The sequence below is a fragment of the Pavona decussata genome, unplaced genomic scaffold (assembly GCF_977016875.1).
Source record: "Pavona decussata unplaced genomic scaffold, jaPavDecu1.1 SCAFFOLD_26, whole genome shotgun sequence".
Taxonomy (NCBI): Eukaryota; Metazoa; Cnidaria; class Anthozoa; order Scleractinia; family Agariciidae; genus Pavona; species Pavona decussata.
The window spans coordinates 1,509,570-1,536,835 of NW_028145449.1; the positions used below are offsets into that span (position 1 = coordinate 1,509,570).

General features: G+C 38.3%; 3 protein-coding genes across 4 annotated transcripts in view; 1 reads left to right on the forward strand and 2 right to left on the reverse strand.

The window, feature by feature from the left end:
• The window catches only part of LOC146485444 (extracellular calcium-sensing receptor-like), a 175,686-nt gene extending 175,498 nt beyond the window's left edge, over positions 1-188 (forward strand). The window contains exon 3 of the mRNA XM_085103435.1: positions 142-188. The gene's annotated coding sequence lies outside the window, so the exon portion shown is untranslated. The remainder of the gene's footprint in view (positions 1-141) is intronic.
• A 7,761-nt stretch (positions 189-7,949) lies between these two features.
• On the reverse strand, positions 7,950-14,817 carry LOC146485458 (uncharacterized). Its single transcript, XM_085103290.1, has 4 exons — positions 14,649-14,817; positions 10,378-10,538; positions 8,806-8,968; positions 7,950-8,104 (listed from the first exon to the last, which is right to left on the reverse strand). Exons 1-3 carry the CDS (start codon positions 14,747-14,749, stop codon positions 8,814-8,816), a joined length of 417 nt encoding a protein of 138 aa, XP_084959416.1. The 5' UTR covers positions 14,750-14,817; the 3' UTR covers positions 7,950-8,104; positions 8,806-8,813.
• A 1,471-nt stretch (positions 14,818-16,288) lies between these two features.
• Positions 16,289-27,266, reverse strand: part of LOC146485459 (lysine-specific histone demethylase 2-like) — a 31,118-nt gene continuing 20,140 nt past the window's right edge. Inside the window, exons 14-21 of one of the 2 annotated variants that reach the window (XR_014863394.1) lie at positions 26,124-26,324; positions 25,481-25,555; positions 24,474-24,590; positions 24,046-24,171; positions 22,672-22,812; positions 20,469-20,618; positions 17,786-19,918; positions 16,289-17,720 (exon numbers count right to left, since the gene is read on the reverse strand). Coding sequence is in view for 1 of the 2 variants with exons in the window: in XM_085103451.1 (XP_084959577.1) it covers positions 19,820-19,918; positions 20,469-20,618; positions 22,672-22,812; positions 24,046-24,171; positions 24,474-24,590; positions 25,481-25,555; positions 26,124-26,324 (909 nt within the window). In the remaining variant the exon portion in view is untranslated. Of the gene's footprint in view, positions 19,919-20,468; positions 20,619-22,671; positions 22,813-24,045; positions 24,172-24,473; positions 24,591-25,480; positions 25,556-26,123; positions 26,325-27,266 lie in introns of both variants that reach the window. The other variant, XM_085103451.1, reaches the window with a different exon arrangement.

Genomic DNA, 27,266 nt, shown 5'->3' on the forward strand with positions numbered 1-27,266 from the left:
ACATCGACTTTACGTCATGTGATTTTTGTCCATGAAACTGCCCCATAAGAGGCGAGGTGGGAGAAATGCGATGTAAAGCGTGCACACGCGGGTAGCACGCGCGTGGCTCGCCCGCTTTACTATCCCGAAGAGAAGAAATAGGTACGCATTGCGTACATGTGGGTAGTGCTATGCACGCGCTGCGGACCAATTTCTTCTCTTCGGGACAGTAAAGCGGGCGAGCCACGCGTGTGCGCACGCTCGACATCGCATTCCTCACTCACTCACTCCGTCACTCTTACGTTCCTGACGCCATAGCGGGTAGAGCGCTATACAGTACACTAGCGACAGTAAGGAACTACAGGTAATCTACGTTACTGGGCGTTTGGGAACTTTCCTTGTCGGTCGCAATGTAGAATTTTGTTATAATCGGGTTGGCTTGAGGCCGTACTCGATATTATCTGAGATAACGAAACACCGTTTCTAACTGCTGTTAAAGAATATTCCACCCGATTTGGCTCGGCAAGGTTTATGTGACCATTTGTTTACAGTACATAACGCATATGATACTAACTAATTTTTTTAACATGTGCAGCCTGCGCATGAATCAGCGTCCCCGCGATCGACCTCTTCCATGCACATCATTTCGTAACAAGCGGTACAATCATTGTTTTGCTGTAAAAATCCATTGGCCTGCCTCTCATCCTCTTCTACTTCAAAACGCGGTATCACAGGTTCTGAAAATAAATTAGCTTATTAAAACAAAACTATGACCAACAAAGTATGGTAAATTCAACATTCCCTTTGCAGCTATAAAAGTTTGGAATCACCTTGATGAAAGCATTAAACACCTCCCCCTTAATACTTTTAAGAACAAAGTCAAGTTAAACATGTTACAGTCTTACTGATCATCAGTTTATTTATTTATTTATTTATTTATTTATTTGTTTATTTATTTGTTTATTTATTTATTTATTCTTTTCATTTTCCTTTTTTTAAATGATTAATCAATTGCTTTGCTCAAGCTTTAGTGCCAACCTACCTTCTATATTTAAACATTATTTAGTTTTACACAGCTCGATTAGCTTTTCAGTTATTCTGAGTAAATGTTACCTCTTTGAATTAATATATCATGTTGTAAAATTAAGTTTAACTTTGTTAACTTTTTAATTTGGTGATAAACCTTGTTGTTGTTGTTGCTGTTGTTGTTGTTGTTATGTCAATACAACATCTTAAAGTAACCTAAACAAAAAGAAGTTGAAAAGTTATCAGCCTCAGTGAGGGCCTTAGTTTTGATGTTTTAATTCGTGAGATTGTGATGAAAGGAGTAGAGCAGGGAAAACGTGAGGACAACGAGGTGAGTGTGTGGAAGGGGGGAGGGGTAGGGTAGATATAATGGGAGGGGGAGGGGAAGATAGTATTGGGGAACAGGGAGAGAGATGGGGAGGAAAGAAAGCATTTATTTCAGTGGTTTGGAATAGTTGCATTTTGTTAGATACAAACCTCTCCGGAAAAGTTTAAGGGACACTGTCACGAGGAGTTTGTTAGTCGGTTTAAAAGTTTAAAAATTTTTGACAGAGTACCCTCTTCAGGGCTAATCTGAGCCCCTTAAGGACGGTGCCTACTAATACCTAGTATTTTTGCACGGTTTTTGACTTTGCGGGAAAAGCAGATCTTAGCAAGGGCTATTGGAATCCAAAAAGAAATTTTGGGGGTAACCACGCATTTTTTAGAGATAACGAATCAACAGTTATTCTAAAAAGCTCCAAGATACAAAACAATGTATGGAATTTTTCCCTTGGAATTGAAGCTTAATTATCTCTGAAAAATGTATGGTTACCCCTAATTTTCGTTTCGGATACCAATAACTCTTGCTAAGAACTGTTTTTCCCGCGCAAAAATATCTCTGTTTTAGCAGTCACCACCGTTAAGAAACCCGACTTTCTCGGATCATCCCGAGATGCGCAGAACGTATGCGCAGAAGCAAAAGGAGGAACGGTCCTTAAATAAGTGACAAAAGAGTTGTAATTTTAACGTCTGCAATGCACGCAGGGGCTAGAATTAGACCCAGAAGGAGCTGAAATTATCCTCTATTCATCTTTTAGCCCCAAATTCTGCGAAATGCCTCTAGAAGGGATTGAATCAGCCCTTAGGTCACCAGGACCAAATTGGCACCTTGAGACTGAAACAGATGTTTGGAATCAGATTTCCAGCGTACTGAAGTAATGATTATCATGACTGGATCTTTCACCATGTTTACGAACATTTCCTCTAGCTATTTGGTAAAGTGACCCTAAAAATTGGTGGGATTATTTTTACGGAAAGTGACCTGATTTAATTTGGACGATTCATGCCAGTCAGTTTTTAATGAGGCTATATCGTGAATTATGGCGTACATCGTCACTGACTTGAGCCAACCTTTCACTTCCAAGCAACTGATATTCCTTTTAATAGTTTAAAGAATTAGTAGATGACAAAGATTCGCGCAAGACGTCTTTCTTTGGAAAGAAATTGAAATCAAAGTTACAGCAAACAAAAACAAACAAAAAAGGACATACTTCTCCATTCCCTTTCAACTCTGCGCATGTCACGCCGCGACTTCACAAGCCTGCTCGAATCACGCGGAAATGATATCACAACCACAAACATGACTGCAAGTATGACAACACAAAGGGTCCCCTTCATGGTGGAACTTGAACTCATAGTCGAAACCTGAAAGCTAAGTTAAACTGTATTACAATAACAGAAATATCAAGGTCAATGTTACAAATGTAACTGCGAATTTAATTCACCTTTATGTGATAAATTCTTAAAGTGATCGATATACGTTTAGGATACAATAAAGAGGCCGGAAAACCTTCATGGTAACTCGCATGGGTGAGGCCGTATTCCTTCATTTCGCCGGGCCTTAAAGCCACGTGTAGCTGTTTGTATTGGTGCATCCTGATTGGTTTGTCTAGTAATGAATTATTGAGGAGAGCTTGAGACGCGCAATAGCCCACTTTGAAAAAAAATAATGATGGCCTGGGTGTAGAGTAGCTGCCCAAGCGATTGTGGGATTGTTTGGGGGGAGGCTGAATGCGATGATAATAGCCAACATCCCCTGCAAACCTTCCCACAATCGCTTAGGCAGCTACTCTCGACCCAGGCTTTTCAGGGTGGCGTCATTTGACTGCAAGTACCAGATTTCATTTTGTTTTCCTTCTCAAATTCAAATTTTGTTATCCCAGTGTAGAGCAAAGAACAATAGCTCTAATTAACACGAGAAAGCAAAAAAACACTGAGGAATTCTGGTTGTTGTATTGTTGTTGTTGTTGTACTCTACACAAAAATGCTGCCATTTTACCATTACGCCAGAACAGATTAAGAGCCTAGTTTAAAATCATCTGCGTGTGTAGCGTTTGAAATATTCTCTGAATTCCGAATAAACTCTCTCAAATTAAGTCCTTCCATTATCAGTCTTTTCTGGTCAACGAGGATTGGATTCTCTACTCAATCTTTGTTTTCTTTTTTCGCTTAGAGTGAGCAAAGAACCTTGTAAAAGGCAAAAGCTTACGATGGGGTAGAAAATGCGAAGTCGAAATATCCCAATGTGGGTGTTTAGTTACAGGAGCTCGGAGATGCAATCAAATTTAAAAAATGAGCGATTCCCTTTTTTTCTACACATTTCAAGCTCTTAAGAAACAACAGGCAAAACTCTAATGTCCGGCGAAACCTTTTTAAGTTTAAATTTGCCATTCGTAACCTAATGTATTAACAAAAGACGCCAAACTAATGTTTTTGAGTTCTTTAGAAATCAGCTTAAAATCAGTGTAAACTGGGAAAATATTAAGCAATGCATAATGGGCTTAACAATTATCAAAGATGAGAGTAAAATGACACAAAGGGTGGCTTAACTAATTGTCTTTAACTCAGGCGCGTCACTTTGAAATGCAAACACAATTTGTTGCTTCTATCCTTGAGGTTCCTTAGGTTCAGACGATCAATTGACTTTTCCGTGAAAAAGGTTGTTTGTTGCTTTTCTGAGTATTCTCAGGAAAACTGTTAACGTCTGTGGCGACAAATCTATCTCAAATTTAATGGACTACATTACAATAAACAATGAATGACGCCAAAAATGCAATAAAGGTAAATATTGCATCCCCTAAAGTTTCCTCGTGGAAGGCGAATCTGGTGGTACCCTGATCAATTACGCATTTGTTCTCTTCTATCATGACGCAGTTTCCCGAAACGATGCTGTTCGCTTTTACCGTGACAAGGATCCCGAACATACGAATACTGACATTTTACAAACGGCCCACAAAGCCTCGTGGGTTTTCCCATCCAAACGTTCCACCCCACAAACATAAAGAAATCGCCGAAGATTAGAACTCTCCTAGCGATTTAATCAACCTTTTCATCCGAGCAAAGCCAGGAGCCAATGGCAAAGCTAAATTGCTTGACAAATAAAGACCGAGTAGGGTGTGTCGTTTGCAAGCTGTTACTGTATTCTGGTGATTTCAGGATAGGAACAAAATATGCATTGGCTTTATGTCATATAAAAGAACAAAATGTTGTTTTACAGAATTTATCAAACGCCTGAGACTATTTGGTCTAAATTAACAGAAACAGCCATTCCGTTCAATCCCCGGATGTTAATCAGTGAAGAATATGTGAGGAGAGAAGAGACGCTCTGCTCAGGCAACTCTGACCCGGCCGATAAATTCTGCCAAGTCAACCGAAAGTTCAAAATATGGCTTAATTGAGGGAAAAACGAGAATTATTTTGAGCCCAACATTACTTAAGAGTTTAGCAGTACACCATAGAGTCAGGAATGCTTACCTTTTTAGTTGTCCGCTGTACGAGTTGAATTGGCTTCTGTTGAGCTTTCAGCACCAACCCTAATTAGTTTTAGTAATCGGATGTCGGCTTCCCTTTCACTGCTTTTGTTTGGATCGAAATTATACAGCGCGACTGATTGATAGATTAAGGTAAGATCGAAACAAAGCACTACTCTCTCCAAACATATTTCATAAAATCCATGCATTATAATGCACCACACACAGAAAAACAAAGCCGGCTTAACTCGGTCCTTACTAAAGAGGCACTCCCGCTATCTTTTTGCTATCTATCTTTTAAGATTCGTTGTTATATATACAGGTAATATGAAAGCACAACTCCCACATCCCTATTTCATCGTTAGTTAAAAACTAAGTTGGTTGAACGTTCGAGCATAATTGGCTGTTAATTGAGAATCCCGATCGCGAATTAATAAGGTCATTTAACATGATAATAGGATTGTATGTAGTGACTGACTAACCACCAATCCCGCCGATAATGGGCTAAAACATCAATCAGCAAAGTTTCTTTTTAAATCAACCTGCTTACTTTCTATCAAGGTAGACGAAAAAAGTACTTTTCATAGCTTTAAGCTTTTTTTCTTCAGGTAATCTATAACTTGTTTAGGAACAACTGAATTATCTGCATATGTAACAGACATATTATCTGTTAGCTTGAATGGAATAAAACGGACTCAAAAGGTAGCTTTACTTGCATTGTAGTCAGTCAGAAATGTCTCGGGCTAAATTGAATATAAATTAATATATTAGACCGTATCATAATTCAAGCGAGCAGGCAAATTACTAATGAGTGGTGAGACTGATGATTTTTAGGCCTTACCTTGATTTTCGTTTCTCTTTAGTTGCAAAAAATAATCATACAGATTTATGATCGTGCGCACAAGAAAACAAATTTGCACCCTGTTCGACGTGTAGTTCGTAGCTACACTTCTCAAATGAATGACTTGTTAACTGTTTGTATAGCGATTAAGTGATTTCATGGGTTTTTCACCAGTTTTCCTGGGGCTTGACATCATGAGTGATATCATAAGACATGAAACGCAGTGAGACAGCAAGGAAAATTCGTGCAAAGTGCATGATCATGAATCAGTCATATTTTCATATATATACAGTCGAACCTGTATATAACGGCCACCCTCGGGACTTGAGGAACTGGCCGCTTAATACAGGTGGCCGCTTGATACAGGATCACTAAAACTACTCACTGGGCGTTGTCTAATGTCAATTTTAATGGCGTATCATACAAAAACACTTCATGCAAGGAAACAATAGGACAATAAAACACTCTTTCAAGTGATCAATACTTTAAACAAAGTTCAGTGCCAACTTGTAACTTAACGGTATAATATACGTAACATTGTGTAAAGGTACTATGCAATAAATTGTCCTCTACCCTTCTACGGTATACAGTGCTCTATTTCCATAGTCTCCTTCGCAGCCGTTATTAGGGTCGTCACGCAACGCTCCTCCCCAGGAGCGTTGCGTGACGACCCTAATAACGGCTGCGAAGGAGACTACTATTTCCATGACTTACAGTTCACAACAAAATATCTCATTTCGTCATTTCATAGTTGATGCGCTCAATGTTCAATGTCACAGGGCCGAAGAACAAGCCAATTAAAGAGGATTTTCTTGCTTAAGAGTAAAGTATATTCAAAACAAACTTTTTCTAACGTTCGGGATATGCTACTGTACTTCAGCACCATGCGGACATCTGAAAAGCGTTAACGATATCCAACGGCCGAATATCTGATCAGCTTACAGTAGCTTTGTACATGTTATTTCTTTATAGTGATGTTGGATCGCATTTTAAACACAATAAAATACCGCATAAAATAACATATAGCTTAATTTCTATTCAAGGGTGACCGCTTAATACAGGTAAAAATAACAAAGAAAGACAAACATAGGACTGCTACAGGGTGGCCGCGGCCGCTTAATAGAGGTGGCCGCCTAATACAGGTAACAAATACAGCGTTTGTATGAGCGAAAAATCGGGACTTTGAAAACTGGCCGCTTAATAGAGGGTGGCTGCTTAATACAGGGCCGTTATATACAGGTTCGACTGTACTTTGACAAGACTGGAATACGTCCTAAAGATTGGGTCGACAACTGGCATGGTTTGAACACTTTAAAGATGCTCATTATTCTTTTGCAAAGGTGCAGGAGAATTGCTTGTTGATAAAAATTCAAGACAAGTTCGTTTCTTGACAAGGAAATCGTATTCAAACAAGCTACCTCTGGATGGCTTTTCTTCTTCAGAACAAAAACCTCACTCCCCAACCAATTCAGAACGCCTATTTCTTCAGAAACTATTCTCTTTTATATATCTGTTTGATAATTTACAACACCGCTTAATAATTATTTCGCTTGAACAAGACCAAACAAATTAAGTGCAAAAGCTAACATGAACAAGCCATAAACAATATAAAAGTTCATTGACTACCGTATCTAAAACCAATTTTGGAACACAACTGACGCCGGCCGCGCTTCTCTTACTTCACGCTGGGCTAGTACACAAATACAATAAAATCTGCAACTCCACAGCGACAAACCGATGAGTGGTGCCGGATCACTTCTAGACCTGGATCAGCAAACTACTAGTTCAAATACAAAATACTGACGGCAGACTGATCCCAACGGCGGAGGTGACGAGCTTGATAGAATAAACAACAAAGGCTAGAATAACTGAAATATACTTGTTATATGAAAAAAAAATTTGCTCCATATTTCGGTTTGCAATACAAACCTTCCTCGGGTGCTGAACGAAAAAGGGAAAGTAAAGGTAACAACAACACCTTTTTCGTTCCAACCTTTTTCGTCCACCCCCCGAGGGTCCGGAAATTAGGATTTTTTTTTTTTTAATTTTACTGAGACCATAAAGAGCGTCTTGAGAATCCTAGAAAAGTCTCGGATGATGACGTCACAGTATCGAAATCGAAAACATCTAAATCGAAAACTATGGGTAAATATCGTACTCATATCGGTGAATTGGTATCGGATGACCCTTACTGCAGACCCAAAGTTGGATTCCCGAATAAAATGAAAAACACAACAGAAATACACAACTGTGATAATAAGTTTATTGTAGTAGTAACCTGCAAGCATTGACAAAACAAAATCACACTGTCTAATTCGACGCCACATACAGCATGTTGTTGCACTCCGGTAATAAATGCTAGTTTCATCAAACTTCGAATTAATTGAAAAAAGAAGGAGTATAATGTTGCCTTCACACCCACATTGACAAAAAGTCTCTGTTCGAAAGCGCCGTGCTTTCTGAATCCCTGAAAAGAAAACGTAAAAAAAAAGATTAATTATAATATCTTAATTAACATTTTTAGCATGTTTCATAAATGATTAATATCCTAGCGCATCTTTGAGTTTATTTATTTATTTATTTGTTTATTTTGTAATTATTATTATTTTTTTTTGACATCGACTTTACGTTATGTGATTATTGTCCATGAAACTGCCCCATAAGAGGCGAGGTGGGAGAAATGCGATGTAAAGCGTGCACACGCGGGTAGCACGCGCGTGGCTCGCCAGCTTTACTATCCCGAAGAGAAGAAATAGGTACGCATTGCGTACATGTGGGTAGTGCTATGCAAGCGCTGCGGACCAATTTCTTCTCTTCGGGACAGTAAAGCGGGCGAGCCACGCGTGTGCGCACGCTCGACATCGCATTCCTCACTCACTCACTCCGTCACTCTTACGTTCCTGACGCCATAGCGGGTAGAGCGCTATACAGTACACTACCGACAATAAGGAACTACAGGTAATCTACGTTACTGGGCGTTTGGGAACTTTCCTTGTCGGTCGCAATGTAGAATTTTGTTATAATCGGGTTGGCTTGAGGCCGTACTCGATATTATCTGAGATAACGAAACACCGTTTCTAACTGCTGTTAAAGAATATTCCACCCGATTTGGCTCGGCAAGGTTTATGTGAACATTTGTTTACAGTACATAATGCATTTGATACTTACTAATCTTATTAGCATCCGCAGTGTTCGCAGGAATCAGCGTTCCCACGATCGACCTCTCTCATGCAGTTTTCGTAACAAGTCTCACGGCATGGATCGTTTGGCTGTAAAAATCCATTGGCCTGCTTCTCATCCTCTTCTACTTCAAAACGCGGGATCATAGGTTCTGAAAGTAAATTAGCTTATTAAGAAAAAATTATGATAAACAAACTATGGTAAATTCAACATTCGCTTTGCAGCTCAGTGTAAAAGTTTGGAATCACCTTGACGAAAGCATTAAACACCTCCCCCTGAAAACGTTCAAAAACAAAGCCAAGTTAAACATGTTAGAGTCTTGCAGTTCATGAGTTTATTTATTTTATTTATTTATTTATTTTTTTTTTCTTTTCATTTTCCTTTTTTAAATGATTAATCAATTACTTTGCTCAAGCTTTAGTGCCAACCTACCTTCTATATTTAAACATTATTTAGTTTTTAATCAGCTCGATTTGCTTTTTAGTTAGTCTGAGTAAATGTTACCTCTTTTGTATTAATATATTATGTTGTAAATTAAGTTTAACTTTGTTAACTTTTTAAATTGGTGATAAAGCTTGTTGTTGTTGTTGTTGTTATAATGTCAATATAACATCTTGAAGTAACCTGAACAAAAAAAAAGCTGAAAAGTTATCAGTCTCAGGGGATAACTGAAGGGCCTTAGTTTGATCTTTTATTTCGTGAGATTGTGAAGAAAGGGGTAGAGTAGGGACAACGTGAGGGCAACGAGGTGAGTGTGTGGACGGGGGGAGGGATAGGGCAGATATAATGGAAGGGGGGAGGGATAGGGCAGATATAATGGAAGGGGGGAGGGGACGAGAGTATAGGGGAACGGGTAGCGGAGAGATGGGGAGAAAAGAAAGCTTATTTCAGCGGTTTGGAATACAGCTGCATACAAACCTCTCAACGTTTAAGGGCTACTGTCACGAGGATTTTGCTAGTCGGTTCAAAAGTTTACAAAGTTCTTCAGGGCTAATCTGAGCCTCTTAAATAAGTGACAAAATGGCTTTAATTTTAATGTTTGAAATGCACCCAGGGGCTAAAATGAGACACAGAAGGAGCTGAAATGATCCTCTGTAGCATCTTTTATCCCCAAATTCTGCGAAATACCTTAGAAGGGATTGAATCAGCCGGCGCTGGGTCACCAGGACCAAATTGGCACCTTGAGACTGAAACAGATGTTTTGAATCAGAATTACACCGTACTGAATTAATTATTATCATGACTGGCCCTTTAACCATGTTTACGAACATTTCTTTTCGCTATTTGGTAAAGTGACCCTAAAAATTGGTGGGATTATTTGTACGGAAAGTGATCTGGTTTAGTTCGGACGATCAGTCTTGCCAGTTTTTCTGAGACTATATCGTGAATTATGGCGTACATTGTCGAACTTGAGCCAACCTTTCATTTCCAAGCAACTTATATTCCTTTTAATAGTTTAAAGAATTGCTAGATGAAAAATATTTGCGCAAGACTCCTTTCTTTGGAAAGAAATTGAATTGAAAATTTCAGCCAACAAAAAAAAAATAAACAAGGACATACTTCCCCATTTTCTTTCAACTCTGCGCATATCACGCCGCGGCTTCACAAGTCTGCTCGAATCTGACGCCAGCGATATCACAACCACAAATATCATTGAAAGTATGACAAGACAAAGGGTCCCCTTCATGGTGGAACTTGAACTCAGAGTCGAAACCTGAAAGCTAAGTTAAACTGTATTACAATAACAGAAATATCAAGGTCAATGTTAAAAATGTAATTGCGAATTTAATTCGCCTTTATGTGATAAATTCTTAAAGTGATCGATATACGCTTACAATACAATAAAGGGGCCGGAAAACCTTCATGGTAACTCTCATGGGTGAGGCCGTATTTCTTCATTTCGCCGGGCTTTAAAAGCCACGTGTAGCTATTTATACTGGCTCATCCTGATTGGATTATCTAGTAACGAATTGTTGAGTAGAGCTTGAGATGCGTGATAGCCAACTTATAGAATGAGTGATGGCCTGGGTCGAGAGTAACTGCCCAAGCGAAGGGGGGGGGGGGGGGGGGGTGTAGAGCAATAGCTCCAATTAGCACGAGAAAACAGAGAACTGAAGGATTCTGGTAGTTGTAGTCATTGACATTTATTTGCCTTTTTTTTCAAATGACGCCATAGCGAAAATATCCTCTTCCTGTTGTTGCTGAAATTTTTGTGATCCTTGCACTTACTGTTCTTTGAGTAGTTGGAGCAGAAAGTCGAAGAATTACACCAACTATGACAACTATTCTTACGACATGAAACTACAGAACTACAAGATTGTAAAATCTTTTCAAGCCTTAAAGTAAAGTACAAGAATTGAAAGAAGTTTCCAATCTACTCTACACAAAAATGCCGCTTACGTCTTCACACCAATGGGTGTATATTTCATGAAGGTTATCGAAAAAGGTATTACAGTAGTGGAATCTAGCTCCGTCCTTGCATTTCACCATTACACCAAAGCAGATTAAGAGCCTAGTTTAAAATCATCTGCGTGCGTAGCGTTTAAAATATTCTCTGAACTCCGAATAAACTTTCGAGAGTAAGTCATTTTATTATCTTTTCTGGTCAACGAGCTTCGGATTCTCTACTCGCTTTTTTTTCTTTTTTCGCTCAGAGTGATCAAAGAAGCTTGTAAAAGGCAAAAGCCTACGATGGGGTAAAAAATGCGAAGTCGAAATATCCCAATGTGGGTGTTAAGTTAGAGGAGCTCGGAGAAGCAATAAAACAAAACAAAATGAGTGATTCCCTTTTTTTTCTACACACTTCAAGCTCTTAAGAAACAACAGGCAAAACTCTAATATCCGGCGAAACTTTCTAAGTTTAAATTTGCTATTCGTAACCAAATGTATTAACAAAAGACGCCAAACTAAATGTTTTTTAGTTCTTTAGAAATCAGCTTAAAATCAGTGTTAACTGGGAAACTATTAAGCAATGCATAATGGGCTTAATAATTATCAAAGATGAGAGTAAAATGACACAAAGGGTGGCTTAAGGTATTGTCTTTAACTCAGGCGCGTCACTTTGATATGCAAACGCAATTTGTTGCTTCTATCCTTGAGGTTCTCAGCAATAAAAATGACATAAAAATAAACCTACAAAAGTGAGAGAAAGAGCAAATAATCCTGAAACTATGTATGAAATAAATATGTATCTTTAAGGTAAATAAAATGTTGGTGGGCCTGCCTTCTTTATTAAGCGCCGAACGCTCGACGCTTGAGGTTGTTCGAGCATGACAAACTCCTAAAATGTCCAGAAATGAAATGCCCAGAAATGCCCCTAACCCTGAATTTGGGTACTTCATATAAAACAGGCTTTTTTGTCGTTTTGATATGACTTCATGTTTGACAGAATTATGTGTGTTTTAGTGAGAATTAAGGTTAGGGGACACCTTGTGATGTCTATCATTTAGTTCATGAATCTCATTTGCGTGCATTTCTGGACATATCGACAAACTCCTTAAATTTCTAGGCATTTCGTGGAAATCCGTTAAAAATAAGAGACTTTGTTTGTTGCTTTCTGAGCGTGATTCTCAAGGAAACTTTCAACGTGTTTGGCGACAAATCTATCGCAAATTTAATGGAAAGCATTACAATAAACAAAGAATGCCGCCAAAAATGCAAAACAGGTAAATATTGCATCCCCTAAAGTTTCCTTACGGAAGGCGAATCGCCCTGATCAATTACGCGTTTGTTCTCTTCTATCATAAACGCAGTTTCCCTAAACGATGCGGTTCGCTTTTACCGTGACAAGGATCCCAAACATACGAACACTGACATTTTACAAACAGCCCCACAAAGCCTTGTGGGTTTTCCCATCCAAACGTTCCACCCCTCAAACATTTTGATTTTCGCCGAAGATCAGAACTCTCCTAGTAATTTAATCAACATTTTCATCCACGCGAAGCCAGGAGCCAATGGCGAAGCTAAGTTGCTTGACAAATAGCGACCGAGTAGGGTGCGGCGTTTGCAAGCTGTTACTGTATTCTGGTGATTTCAGGATGGGAACAAAAAATGCAATGATTTAATAATTTTGTCATATAAAAGAACAAAATGTTGTTTTACAGAATTTATCAAATGCCTGAGACTATTTGGTCTAAAGTAACAGAAACAGCCACTCCGTTCAATCCCCTGATGTTAATTAGTGAAGAATATGTGAGGAGAGAAGAGACGCTCTGCTCACGTAACTTCCCGGCCGATAAATTCTGCCAAGTCAACCGATAGTTCATAATATGGCTTAATTGAGGGACAAAGGAGAATCATTTTGAGCCCAACATAGCTTAAGAGTTTAGCAGTACACTATAGAGTCAGGAATGCTTACCTTTTTAGTTGTTTGCTGTACGAGCTGAATCGGCTTTTGTTGAGCTTTCACGACCAACCCTTAGTTTTAGTATTGGGATGTCGGCTTCCCTTTCACTGCTTTTGTTTGGATCGAAATTATACGGCGCGACTAATTGACAGATTAAGGTAAGGTCGAAACATAGCACTACTTTCTCCAAACATATTTCATAAAATCCATTGAATAAATGCACCACACTCAGAAAAACAAAGCCGACTTAACTCGGCCGGTCCTTAGTAAAGAGGCTCCCGCTATCTTTTTGCAATTTATCCTTTAATATTCGTTGTTATATATACAGGTAATGTGAAAGCACAACTCCCACATCCCTATTTCATCGCTAGTTAAAAGTTAAGTTGGTTGAACGTTCGAGCATAATTAGCTGTTAATTGAGAATCCCGATCACGAATTAATAAGGTCATTTAACATGATAATAGGATTGTATGTGGTGACTGACTAACTACAGTGCCAATCCCGCAATAGAACACGGAACAGAGAACGAGCTAAAACATCAATTAACAAAGTTTTTTTTTATCAACCTGTCTACTTTCTTTCAAGGTAGACGCAAAGAAGTGCTTTTATAGCTTTAAGCATTTTTCTTCTGGTAATCTATAACTTGAATTGTTTAGGAACAAATTATCTGCATACGTAACAGACATATTATCTGTAAGCTTGAATGGAATAAAACGGACTCAAAAGGTAGCTTTACTTGCATTATTCAGAAATGTCTCGGGCTAAATTGAATATATATTGATATATTGGACCGTATCACAATTCAAGCGAGCAGGCAAATTACTAATAAGGGGTGAAACTGATGATTTTTAGGCTTTACCTTGATTTTGTTTTCTCTTTAATTGCAAAAAATAATCATACAGATTTATGATCGTGCGCACTAAAAACAAATTTGCACCCTGTTCGACGTTTAGTTTACTGCACTTCTCAAATGAATGATTTTTGACTGTTCCTATAGCAATTAAGTGATATCATGTCGTGAGTGATATTATAAGACATGAAACAGACAGCAAGGAAAAATTCGTACAAAGTGCATGAATCAGTCATATTTTAATATATATTTTTTGACAAGAGTGGAATACGTCTTAAAGATTGGGTCGGCAGTTCAACTGACTTGGTTTGAGCACTTTAAAGATGCTCATTATTCTTTTGCAAAGGTGCAGGAGAATTGCTTGTTGATAAAAATTCTAAGGCAAAGGCAATCTCGTTTCTTGACAAGGAAATCGTATTCAAACAAGCTCTAGCCTCAGAACAAAAACCTCACTCCCCTACCAATTCAGAACGCCTATCTCTTCAGAAACTATTTTCTTTAATATATCTGTTTGATAATTCACAACACCTGAAAGTCGAGTGGAACTGATCAATATGAGGGAAACGTAGTTTTTACAAATTTATGATTACCATCATAAAAGTTTTAGATTAGAAAGCAAAATCACTTGTCGCTTACCTTTTATTTCTTTGTTGTACGAGCTGAATTATTGTCTGTTGAGCTTTCAGGATTAACTCCAACTTCAGTAGTGCTTGGTCCATTGATACTTTACCATCCATACAGCCTTTGTTTGAAGGATGATTAAGATGTCGTCCAAAACAAAGCAGCACTTTCTCTCGAATACATTTTAAAAAATCCATTGGCCAGTAACGCTCATCAATCAAATAATCTTACAGCTATCGTCTGAATATACAACATTAGGTTAACTAGTTCCTTAGCTTGGGAGGGTCGTTGTACCTTTTCTTCGAGGTACAAGGAATTTCAAAGATTACACGTTCCTAATTAGTCAAGATGGTTGGCTCGTGCATACTTCATGGTTGTTTATTTCTGAACTCATAAGGCTATTTAATATATAAAACGATGAATTAAACTAATGTCAACCTAATTAGCTTCTGAAGTGGAAAGTAATTGATTTTTGGCTTGCGAGGAGAGGGTATAATTTCACCCATTTTAACCTTATCTAGACCGGGAGGGGGGAGGATTGTGCCCACGGCGACTTTGAACTTGAATAACTTCATTAATACCTGGGCAAACGCCCTGTAACCTCAGGACTTTTTTAAAAAAATTATTTGGAAAAAAATTAATGTGGTTGGTTAGTGTTGATGGACTTTGATGTTACCATGGCAATCAATTTTTGACAGGCGGTTTTTTCCGAAAATAGAAATCCCTTTTTCAAAGAAAGATCAAATAAGTGTTCCTTTATTGATTTTGGTTACTTTTTTTCGGTTTTGGCGGTTTCCTGAATTTTTGGAAAAATTCAGAAATCCAAGATGGCGAATTCAAGATGACCGTCATTTGGCAATCATGACTAAATTACGTCATATAACGTCATCACTTCGCAATGCGGACGTCAAAGGAGACAACTTTCGACGTACTATCTATCTTCTAAGTCTCACTGTCTTAGCACTATCAACCCTCCCCCCCCCCCCAACCCCGGCCCCAGAAGACAACAAAAATAGCCCTGTCTTAATAAGCTTAAAATCTACTGAACTAAGCTGAAAAAAATCTTAAATTGAGCTGAAGATAATTCATATACCTATCAAGGGGATGGAGACGTGGAACAATGTTGGAACGCGTAAACAGCTTCTAAAAAATGGAGTGATTTTAGAAGCAGAACGGACAGTCACACATATCAACAAGCGCCGAGATGCCCCCTACCCTCCCGCTCTCCGCCAGAAAAAAAAAAAAAAAAACAGACATTTGTCCTGTGAGTGGTTATTGGTGTTGCCAAGCAGAAAACATAGGATTTGTTTCTTATTTTAGCAACATTTAAGGAGAAACTTGGATCGGAACGTTCACCACAATACACGACGTCACGTGGGACGAAGCACTGTCGTAACCTCTTTCCCAGGCTCCTCTCTCTTCCTCCCTCGAGAATGGACCCTGGTTGCCTCTGGTCACGTCGCACACCAAATCTGGGTGCTTGACAAAATTTGTCGTTAGGGAGGGGTAGTAAAGTATACAGTCGTCGCTTTCTCAGAACAAGCGATTTTTACAACTAAGCATTTTGCAAGTAATTAATGTAGATGTCGATGCAAATTGTATTTGACCGTTCGAATCCAAAAGCTTCAGAAAGAAATACAAATGGCTGCATAACACTTTTTCCAACAAATAACTTTTTATTCAGAACAAAGTACTCAGTGTCATAAATAATGTAATAAATATTTCGCTGTATCAAAATGGAGCACTTGCTGTAAAACGATTCCTAAATTTTCAGCTAACATGGCAATAACGTTAAAGTTACACTAGGCAGTAAGATTTGTGCATTTTATGGAATTAGCATTTTCCTGTGCTTGTTTCAAACACAAACAAAGGGAGGGGCACAAAACTCTAAAGAAAATGATCCGCGAAAAGTTGCAATGCTAACGCAATACTACTGGAAAAAGGAGAGCCATGTTCTACTTTCTTCAACAACTTACAGAATACCTTCTAAGCTAACTTTTATATAAGTGTAAAAGACTCACTCTTTACTTCCAAAAACCAGTTAGCGGCAAGTTTAGAATCAGGTTGCAGTACGAAAATATAAGATGCTTTATGGCCTAAAATGGATATCTTGAAGCGGACTGTGAACACCTTTTTAAACAATGCCCAGCACTCAATCCTTTCAAGTTTCATGCACGTTGCCTAGTAACAGATGCACAATCACTGCCTTGTGTAACACTGCCTAAACTAAATCTCATTCGAGTTGAATTTGACAAAATATGTTTATAACTAATTTTCGTACAGTAATAGTTTACATTTTGCCTTAGCAGCATATATCGATGTAATCAGTGTACATATAACTGTGACATGTCGAATATTCTCGGCGAATTTTTCATTCAGAAACTGTGAAATTTGCAGAGTGTACGGAGCTACACACCTACTCATTAGTACACTCTTTGTAAAATCGCGACACTTTTTAACGTTCATTTTTCAAAAACTATTTAACATATCACGCTTTAATTGTCAGAAAGTTTCCCCAGCTCTTTAATTTACCGGGCGCAGTTATTTCAAGCTAGGTTTGTCGGACGCTGACGCATGCTAATGTAGGTAAATACATACTAATGTATGTTAATACATTCTAATATATGCTAAAGAGGCTAAATATGTAAACTCATTGAATAACTGCATAACATGGTTCTGACGGTAACATCTGTAACGTAATATAGATCCCACAAACACAGTAATTTAGTAACGGGATCTCAGACTCGAATATTTGACAAAATTAGTTACTATTCAGACTGCTTAGAGGGGGAACTGTTTCGAGGATTTTGACCTTTTTTATGAAAATGATGCAGCAATACTTTCACTAAGTTACAACTGAAATGATTCTGGAACACCAGGAAAAAGAAATCAACTGAATTCTTGAAAGGAAAAACTCCTGATCTGTCCAGTAGCCTAGTCCTATTTTGGAAAAGAAAACGGAGAACTTGAACAAAGTAAACCTATCTTTTTTTAAGTTGTAACAAATTCTGGCCGAGTCCATCTGTGGCCAGAGACACTCATGGACAGTTTTTGCACACTGGGTTGGTAATTAATAACAGAACTGGTCTCGCAGCAGGCCGTACAATCGCACAACTTAGGGCTGTCGAACGCACTCTATAATCTTTGATTACTACTAGTTATTAGGTTTCTGTTAATAGAAAAACGTTTAGTGTTTTTTGAAATGACACCAACTTCCCCTTTAACTCAGTGGCAGGCTATTTATTACTGAAGCGTATGAGCAACAGCAAAAATCAATGGGGCCTCTCATTCTTTATATTAACATTTGACAAGTTCCTGTCTGCTTTATGAAAAGCACTCGGTTATGAACTAAAAACATAACGAGATTTCATAAAGCTGTGAACAAAGGACAGGATTGTTGTCTAATAACATGATACCTTTTTGAAAAACTATTTGTAACTTATTGAATTAGCCTAACTAATGAACTATGCTTACTCGTTTAGTTTAGATTTCAGCCCCCGCTTTCCATGTCACGGCAGCCAAATCATACGATACTGGCTGGCTTTCTTCAGGCGATGTACTTTCTTTTAAATCTGGTACCTCAAGAAACCGCCATAGGTCACAAGAATAACTGGCTTTCAAAGAAAGTTACTCAACTAATTGATGATAATTTCTTCGTACATTTTAGCCCAAGTGGCGTTTTGATCAACTGTTAATTGCAGTATTATACTTAAACTTTAAATTTTTTTAACCTTTTCCGTTCCGACGTCAAACGTTAAACCAAACCGCTCGGATCTTTCTACCGCTCATTTTCAAAAAACCAATGCTAATTATTTTGAAAAGATTCTCTTGGTAGCTCTTGGTCATAATAAAATTATAACAGTACATGATCGATTTCCAGATAGTAATTTCATCTAATTTTACTTACAATCCAGTAAAAGTAATGACTGGAAGTATAAGCATTCAAGTGAAAAAGAATGTTTTGTTCTTTCAGATGACATTTGATTGCGAGAAAGATGTGAAGTTGTTCCCTAAGATTTTCAATGTTCAATAAACCTTTCTTCAGATCTATAATAATTTTTGATAGTTGTGCTGAAATTTCCGGATATGTAATTCTCTGAAAAATTTGCAAGTTAAAGTATAATCACTACAACACATTTTGTAATCAATACCGCGCCACCTGAATTTTCTGTTCATACTGAAACTGCTTAACTCACTGCAAACTTAATGTTACATAATCTGATCCAGCAGACACTACTTAACAAGAATGCCGTGGTTTTTCTGCATTTTATACTTGGTTAGACAAAGTTGACTTTAAAGGTTGCACTTAAAATGGCACAATTTTAACCTAAGGACACACCTCAAGTTAATGACGTATTCAATCACCATTTTCTACCCTATTTCGGTAGTATTTGAATGGAACTGAGTATCAGTTTAGTCTTTAATCAGTTCGTAGCCTTTGCAGGTTACTGTTTCAAACGTATCTGTGTTTTAATCCCTGCATATGCCAGTAATGTTGCAGTAGAAGTATCCTGTTAAAGAAGGTATTCTTCAAATGTACCTGGTCCTCTTGAGTCCATCAATAAACCTTATGCGAAAATGGTTCCATTTAATATTCTCTTCTTTGCATTCAATAGCCTATTTTACAGTTGTGTGCTAAGTGACCTGGTCTTGGATTCTAAACGAGGCTGGGGTGACCTTGCTTTGATACAAACCTTACTACTTTTCATATGTAGATCATACTGTTCTTATGCTAACTATTTGGCGTTTGCATATGAAAAGCAGTGAGATCTGTATCAAAACAAGGTCACCCCCAGCCTCACTTCCAATCCAAGACCAGGTCACTAAGCACACAACTGTAAAATGACCTATTAGCCCTTCTTGCCTCCTTCAAGGTGAAAAATTATTTTGATTTTTGAGCTTGAGAACGAGGTAAGAAGGGCTAATTTGAATACAAACAAAAGCGTATTAAATTGGTAGCCATTTTGGAATAACCTCCATAAAAATACCTCTTAATCTTCTTCTCAAGCTGATCATAACTTATTATTAACATCATTATATGTCAAACAATAACTTCTAAGCCCAATGTTAATCACACAAGTAATTCTCACGTACTTGCTTTGATCAAAGCTTTAGACTTGTACAACAGATATTTTCTCCATGACAAACTTAACATTGTCCTCGGCGGCCATGTTCACGTATGTCTCTCAAGTGTTGTTTTCAGTGCATGATATAATCTTTGCAGCTTCCCTGATTCCACTCAAGTAAGCTCCTGTTACCGTCTGCGGGTTTTGCCGATTAGTAGCCTGAATTGGATGCACAACGGAAAATTAATAACTATAATTATTAAAAACTGGGAGGCGACCTGGCGTGCGTTTCTCGAAACTCCCGAAAACTTTTCGGGCCTAAAGCTCCCGAAAACGATTTCTGGTGTTTCTCAAAACATGCGAACATTTCGGACCCGAGAAAAGTCGCGTCATTTTCCCCCGATAATTTTCGGGTGCCAGAAAGCTCCCGAAATGCGTTTTCGGGAATGCTCTTTTCAGTTAAATGGTTGTATTGCGTTACTATTATCAAGGAAAAAGTTATCAAGTTATCAAGGTAAAAATGTCTAAAAACCAAGAGAAAATGTCTGAAAATCTCACAGGCTTGCATGCGTTAGAGCGCGAAAGAACTTCGTATAGATGAACTTGCAAAACAGTTATTTACAGTTGAACTTTTTTATGCTGTTTTCATATGCTTTATATTTGTGGAAAATTAAAGTGTGTTATTATTGTTGTATATTCATCTGCTTGCTCTATCCACCCCCCCCCCCCCCCACCTCCCAGCTATGACGGTTTGTCACTATATGCGTACCTCTCCAGCAAAAAAGACCTTGTTATCAACATCACAAGCAAGGTGATCATACTCCTCTCCAGTTGATCCAACAGGAATATAGGAGTAGGCCATTCCTGAATAAGGATCCTTGCCCCAGTTTGTAACCAGATAAGCTTGGGGCTCTGGAATCTGCATATAAAAATATTTCCGTTATCGTTAATAATTTGTGCCATATGTTTAACGAAATAAAAGTACATTAATGTAATGAGAGATTTCCCTAAGCCAGTTGCATTTCATCCAGGGCATTAAGAGCTTATCAGTACAACTGATATTGGAAATAAAACCAGTATCTAATAGTGTCTCTCTAGCGTTTCTCACAGGCTACTGCTGTCAGAGTTGTTCTCGATTTTCGCTGTCGCTAGAGGGATAATTACACTGCCTAAAATGATGCCTGTAATCTCAGTTTTTAAAATCCCATCAAAGATTGAGAGATACTTCAATACGTATTTTTTGAAAACGAAAAATGTAAGTGTGATTTGTTTGCCAACCGACGACCAAAGAGCTTCTAGGAGCTCTTTCAAAGGTGTCTGTGCGTTCCAGTTTGAAAATGTAAGTTTATGTGGAGGGAGGAAAACCGGAAAAACCGGAGAAAAACCTTCAGAGCAAGGACGAGAACCAACAACAAACTTAAAGGGAAGCTCTGCTTCGAAAACAAATGGACGGTAAATTGTTGGAAATAGTGTCTAAATTCTAAATTTTAGTTTGAGAAGTAGAAATAACATTCAAGCGAGAGCATCGTGGTGAATGGCATGGAAGTGGAAGACGTCGAGGAGTTTCTATACCTAGGAGCTACTGTAGATAAGGAGGGAGGAGGCAGTAGAGATATTATGAACCGACTGCAGGAGATTTGCAGTGCATTCCATAGACTAGGGAAGGTGTGGGCAGCGAGAGGAATAGGAAGGAGAACCAAGATACGCCTATTTAAGACTTAAGTTCGACCGGTCCTGCTATATGGCTGTGAAACGTGGAAGATCACAAAGGCTGACGAACGAAAACTGAATAGTTTCCAATGCCAATGCCTTAGACGGATAATGAAGATCAAATGGCAACAAAGAATGACGAACAAGAGGGTGGTTGAGATGGCAGAGATTAATGAAATAAACTGCGTGGTACGACGAAGAAGATGGAACTGGTTAGGACATGTACTCAGGAGAGAGGGTGAAAACGACTGTTTTGCAGCATTGGGGTGGACTCCAGAAGGACGAAGGGCGAGAGGGAGACCAAAGACCACTTGGAGAAGAACTGTTGAGAGGGAGAGAAACAAGGCAGGGTGGAAGAGTTGGAATGTAGCCAAGGCGGCGGCACGGAGCAGAGAGTGTTGGTCAGAGAATATGTGGGAGTGGGTGTTGGTCCTCTTATTCTCTTACAAATTTAGATTTACCTTAGCAGTTATGAGAGAAAGTCTTTGTGTCTGACCCTAAGGCCTGGTATACACTAGCCACAGAAGGGAAAGGGAGCGGAGTCGGAATCAGAAGAATCTTCTGACCTAGTGTGAATCAATACGAGGGAAGCCCCACTTTCGTTTAAAATGTTTGCCGGTCTGAATCTCGCATTAAGGGAATTGGGAATGAGCTATGTTATTGGTTAATTCTTCTACTTGCAATTCTGAAAGCTTTCATCCCCAGAGTGAAAATGACTTATCAAGTGGAAACTGAAATCGCAAAGTCTAGCAACAAATTTAATATTCATAATATGAAATGGGGCAAATATAAAAAGTGTAATTAAAAATCACACCTATTATGTCATGAATTATGCATTTTAAAAGCACCAGTTGACAGTAATGCGTATGAGTGAAGGTGAGTGTATGTGCGTGTATATGCGTGTTTGTTTTTATTTAATTATTTCATTATAATTTAATATATTCATCAATTTTCACCAATGTATTACAGTGAAAAAATCAACAAAAAACAAAAAAATATTCTGATTCCGATCTACCGGTTCTCACTTGATCGCAAGCGACGGAATCAGAAGCGAAATCGAAAGAAAACGGAAACGTTCTGATCCTTGCGATTCCGATGCCATCGAGCTTACGATTGCAATTCCGTCTCCGTTTGTTGATTCACATTGGAATGCAAGGTTCCTTACGCTTCGCCAGTATAAAACCAGTCCTAAGCACTCATGTCCAATGTTGTGTCTAATGCAACTCACGCCTAGACTAATAATACAGAGAACAACGTATTACCTCATAAGGAAACAGTTTCCTTAAGGTTTCCATACATTTATCCACCACCTCTTTGTCTGTCATCTGTTGCGCTTGTATGGCTGTCTCTCCACTTAACACTGTCATTAAAACATGACTTAACTTTTTACCTTTTTCAGTGCTCTGCAAAAAAAAAAAAGCGCAGTTTGAAACATTGTACAGTGTTTCAACCGTGATCTTATTAATGTTTAGTCTAGAATATCTAAGTAGTTTTAGCACGAAATAGAGACCTTTAGAATCTAGTAAGAGTACTACGTTTTACAATGGAGAAAGAGTGAGTGTGCGTCAACCAGTGTCATTTTAGCGCGAAAACGAGATAGCTATCGTCATTTCACTACGACTTTTTGTAGGAACGTCGTACTGGCAAAAACAGGGAGCTTAAGCAACGACGACGGCAACGGCAACGAAAACGTCACTTGAAAATGTAACTTTATTTCGTTTGTGTTACTTCGCGATTATTTCAACTCGCTCAACTTTTACAAAAATGGCGAACTATCCAGGAACCAAATTGGTAGGAGTGGCATACAAGTTAAGAAAGAAAATGAAAAATTCACCGTCGTCCGTTGACGTTCTCCAAAAAAACCTTAAATGTGGTCATTTCACGTTGTTGTTTTGCAGAGGACGGCAAAGAAATGTACCAAAATGTGAAACGCACGTCCAGAGCGATTGTTTTTGCTCATTTAACCGTCGTCGTTGCTTTAGCTCCCTAAAAAGTCCATGAAACGGAGGTCGTCTCGTCTTTTAGCAATCACGGACTTAGCTTCAAAAACCACTTCATCAAGTTAGACGCTCATAAAGAGTGAAATGAAGTTTCTTGGGATTTATCTCTTCTTAGTACTTCAAAAAAATTGAAGTCAAATCTTGTTTTCGTAGTCGTCCTCTACATGTAAGTAACTAGGGAGCTTAAGCAACGACGACGGCGACGACAACGACAACGCCACAAAACAATAGGTTTAATGAGCAAAAACAATCGCTCTGCACGTGCGTTTTACATTTTGGTACATTTCTTTGCCGTCCTCTGCAAAACAACAACGTGAAATGACCAAATTCTAGGTTTTGTGGAAACGTGAGCACACGACGGTGAATGTTTCATTTTCTTTGTTAACTTGAACGCCACTCCTAACAATTTGGTTCCTGGATAGTTCGCCGTTTTATAAAAGTTGAGCGAGTTGAAATAATCGTGAAGTAGCACCAATGAAATAAAGCTATATTTTCAGGTGACGTTTTCGTTGCCGTTGCCGTCGTCGCTGCTTATGCTCCCTAGTATCATCCCAGAACTGTGAGGAAAACACTGGCAAACAGTTCAACTGTAAACAAACGCACAAATACTTTTGTAGAATGCAACAAGACAGTTACCTTTCCACAGAGGTCATAGAAAAGACCACAGTGACCCCGCCTCTCACGTGACTGAGGCACGTGACCAAAGAAATCTGCTCCTTGGACAACTTTCTCCCAAAAATTGTATTTGAATTTTAAAACAACCTGCAAGTTATCAGTTAAAGATTAGAGTAGGTTAAATTGTCAATATACTGAATAGAAGTACATGATGCGGGCTAAGTGAGCCTTTGAATGCGTTAAAAAAAAAAAATCGTTTAAGGGAAAGTGTAACTGGCATTTTGTCCTCGCTGGTGAGCGTAGTTCAACAATACCTTCACTTAGTTACAAAATAATTCTTGAAAACCGAGAGATAAAAAATCAACTGAATTCTTGAAATCAACAACTCATGCCCCATTTTAAGCAACGTTCAAAGACTGACCAACAGAAAAAACTTGTCAAGCACTTACTTTTTCTATGAGTCCAGCTCCAAGCTTTTCTATCGCAGCTAGTTTTCTTCTGGGGAGGTCTGGGGTGAATTTTAACCTTTCCGATTTTAAAAGGGATAAGGGAACAGTAACAATTACCTGTACAAAACAACAACAAAAAAATCACAATCGTTGTTTTGGCTTTGGTTCAGAATCTCTTTTCCTTTCTCAGGTGAATATGTCTCACATACATGCAATCAACTACATTGTATAATTATGCAACACGCCTGGGGTGGCTTTGATTGTTCAACAATGGGATGCTTAGATTCCACCATAATTATGAAAGCCTTTTTTTTCGCAACTGTTCAAGTTGTGTAAATAACTGCGAGAGTCTTTTTTCTATTTAATCTTTCATCCGCAGTTCAAAATTAATATAATTATGTTTTCATATATTCATATTCATTTATTCATCCTTCTCGAGTATATTACGAACTCACAATATGACCAGCTCCCAGTTGGCTCGATAGCTCAGTTGGTAGAGCACTGCACCGGCATCGCAGAGGTCATGGGTTCGGGTACCAAACGCGAACGGCAAAAATGGCCACGTGACCACGATTTTCCCGCCATTTTTCGCGTTTGCCGGTTGGTTGCCGTTTCCACGTGAAAACAGGCTATTTCGCGTTTGCCGTCTACGTGAGAACTACGTAAGTATTTCTTCCTTTTTTCTTAAACATGTATATATTAAAGTAGTTAATTGTTGAAAACAAGTACCCCAATAATTTTTCCGGCAAGTCATACTAGGGCAAATTAAGTTTCCTGTTTAAAAATCCTTCATAACTCACTCCTTACCGCACTTTTCTTCATGAACCGCAAAAGAGCTTCACCGAAACTTGCAAAATTAAAGCTAAAGTCAAAAGGTTCACGATATTTTACGTAAAACGGCAAGGTGACGTTTCGGTCGTTTCACGTAAACGCGATGCTAAATCTCTCTATTAAAAAGGTATCATCTTAATCATTATTTCTTTTATCAATGCATTACACTTCTGTACCTTGTCTGCAGTCAATTCCTTTCCTTCAGAACTTGTCAGGATAACTTTATTTCCAGAGTAGTTAACTTCTTTCACCTAACAAGGGAATGAACAAAATAAAATCAAAAGAATGGTTCTAAAGCCATTAAAAGGGGAAGGGTCATGGAGTTTTTGACCGCTTTTGTTAAAAATGGTGAAATAATACCTTCCCTTAGCTACAAAATAATTCTAGAACAACATGAGGAAAGAAATCAACTCATTTCGTCCAAGGAACAACTCGTGATCTGTTCTAGCGTATTTTGGAAACAATAATGCGAGAACTTGAAAAACATTAGCCTAACATTTTTCAAGTTTCAATCCATTCCGACCTACTCTGTCTCTGGCCAGAGGCACTAATCGACAGTTTTATTGCACTGGGGTGATAATTTATGACAAACTTGACAATTATTGCTTTGTTTCTGTTGACAGACAAACATTTTTGATTTTTGAAATGACATCAAATTCGCGTGATACTACTCCTGTTAGCCTCGTTTAGTTGTTTATTACATGAAATACACGTTATATATTGTGCGCTGTTGTTTAAACGCATTAAAACATCGTTGTTTCGAGTCACCTTTAGCCCTCTTATCGCAAATTGGGTCCCAATTATGTTACACTTCTGTACCTCATATTTCAACCTGATGTCCAAACCCTGAGCAAGGTTGCTGAGTAAGACACCAAAGCCATGCTTGAGGAGGGTGTGGTCACCAGAAAATTGAGGATACTCTTCATTTTGGTCCCAGGAAAAGGAGGACACTTTGCTGAGAGGAGCAGCACAGCTGAATTCCAGATTTCCAAGGTGAAATTCTAACAATTTTTCTTCAAGCTGAAATGGTAAGGGACATTCGTTGCTAAAAGGCAGACCCTTCTCCAAAATGGCGGTAACAGATTTGAATGAGTTAAAATTGAACTGAATGAAAACTGATAACAGCATTGGGAAGAGCACCTTTACTTTAGTAACCTTGCAAAGTTTTAGCATATTAGGTGTTACATCCGCTTAGGAAATGTAAGATGAAATTTCAAACGTCTGAAAATTTATCATTTTTTAACTTACATTTTCTCAGCTGATATTACACTTGATATGCTGAAACTTTGCAGGGCTACTAAAGTAAAAGTGCTCTTTCTAGTGCTGTTATACGTTTTTAATTTCAACTTATTTGAATTATCGGCCGCCATTTTGGAGAAGGGTCTATTGAAATTAACTCTAAGACAATGTCAATTCAATACATTAAAAGCATGATCAATGGGCTCTGTACAGCTAACGGTCACATGGCACAGAATCTGCCATGCTGGAGAGCAAGTTTCACACTGGGACATCCGAAACCAAGGCTGCTGCCTAAGAAAAATTTTAGGGAGCCCTTCGGGCTCCTAAAGTTTAAAGTTAGGAGCCCGAGCCACATTGTTAGGAGCCCAGTTTGAAATCCATGTATTGTTTTTCCAAGATCATTACATAGGTTATAGAGGTTCTTGCACACTTTAATAAGAATTCGCCGGGCCTAATAAATAACACGTAAACAAGAATTAACCGAATTATTTACTTTCATTTATTAATTTATTCAATTAACTTCCACATCTGTTGTGTTCAATGTGACCTAGAAGAGCCTTCAAAGAATTTTCTAAAATGTAACAATTAAACTGCTTCTTACCTTTCTTATACACATTCATGAGCCGGAAAAATATTTGAGGGGCTTAATTTGCGTGTAAAAGGAATTTTCACAATTTTCACAATAAAAGAATAACATAACAGTAGGTAATTTCAACTCAGAAT

Coding starts and splice junctions, on each gene's coding strand:
- LOC146485458 (XM_085103290.1), bottom strand. CDS start 14,749: ATGGATGGTAAAGTATCAATGGACCAAGCACTACTGAAGTTGGAGTTA. Junction 10,539..14,648: donor GTACAACAAAGAAATAAAAG/GTAAGCGACAAG, acceptor AGTTTAACTTAG/CTTTCAGGTTTCGACTCTGA. Junction 8,969..10,377: donor AGTTGAAAGAAAATGGGGAA/GTATGTCCTTGT, acceptor ATTTACTTTCAG/AACCTATGATCCCGCGTTTT.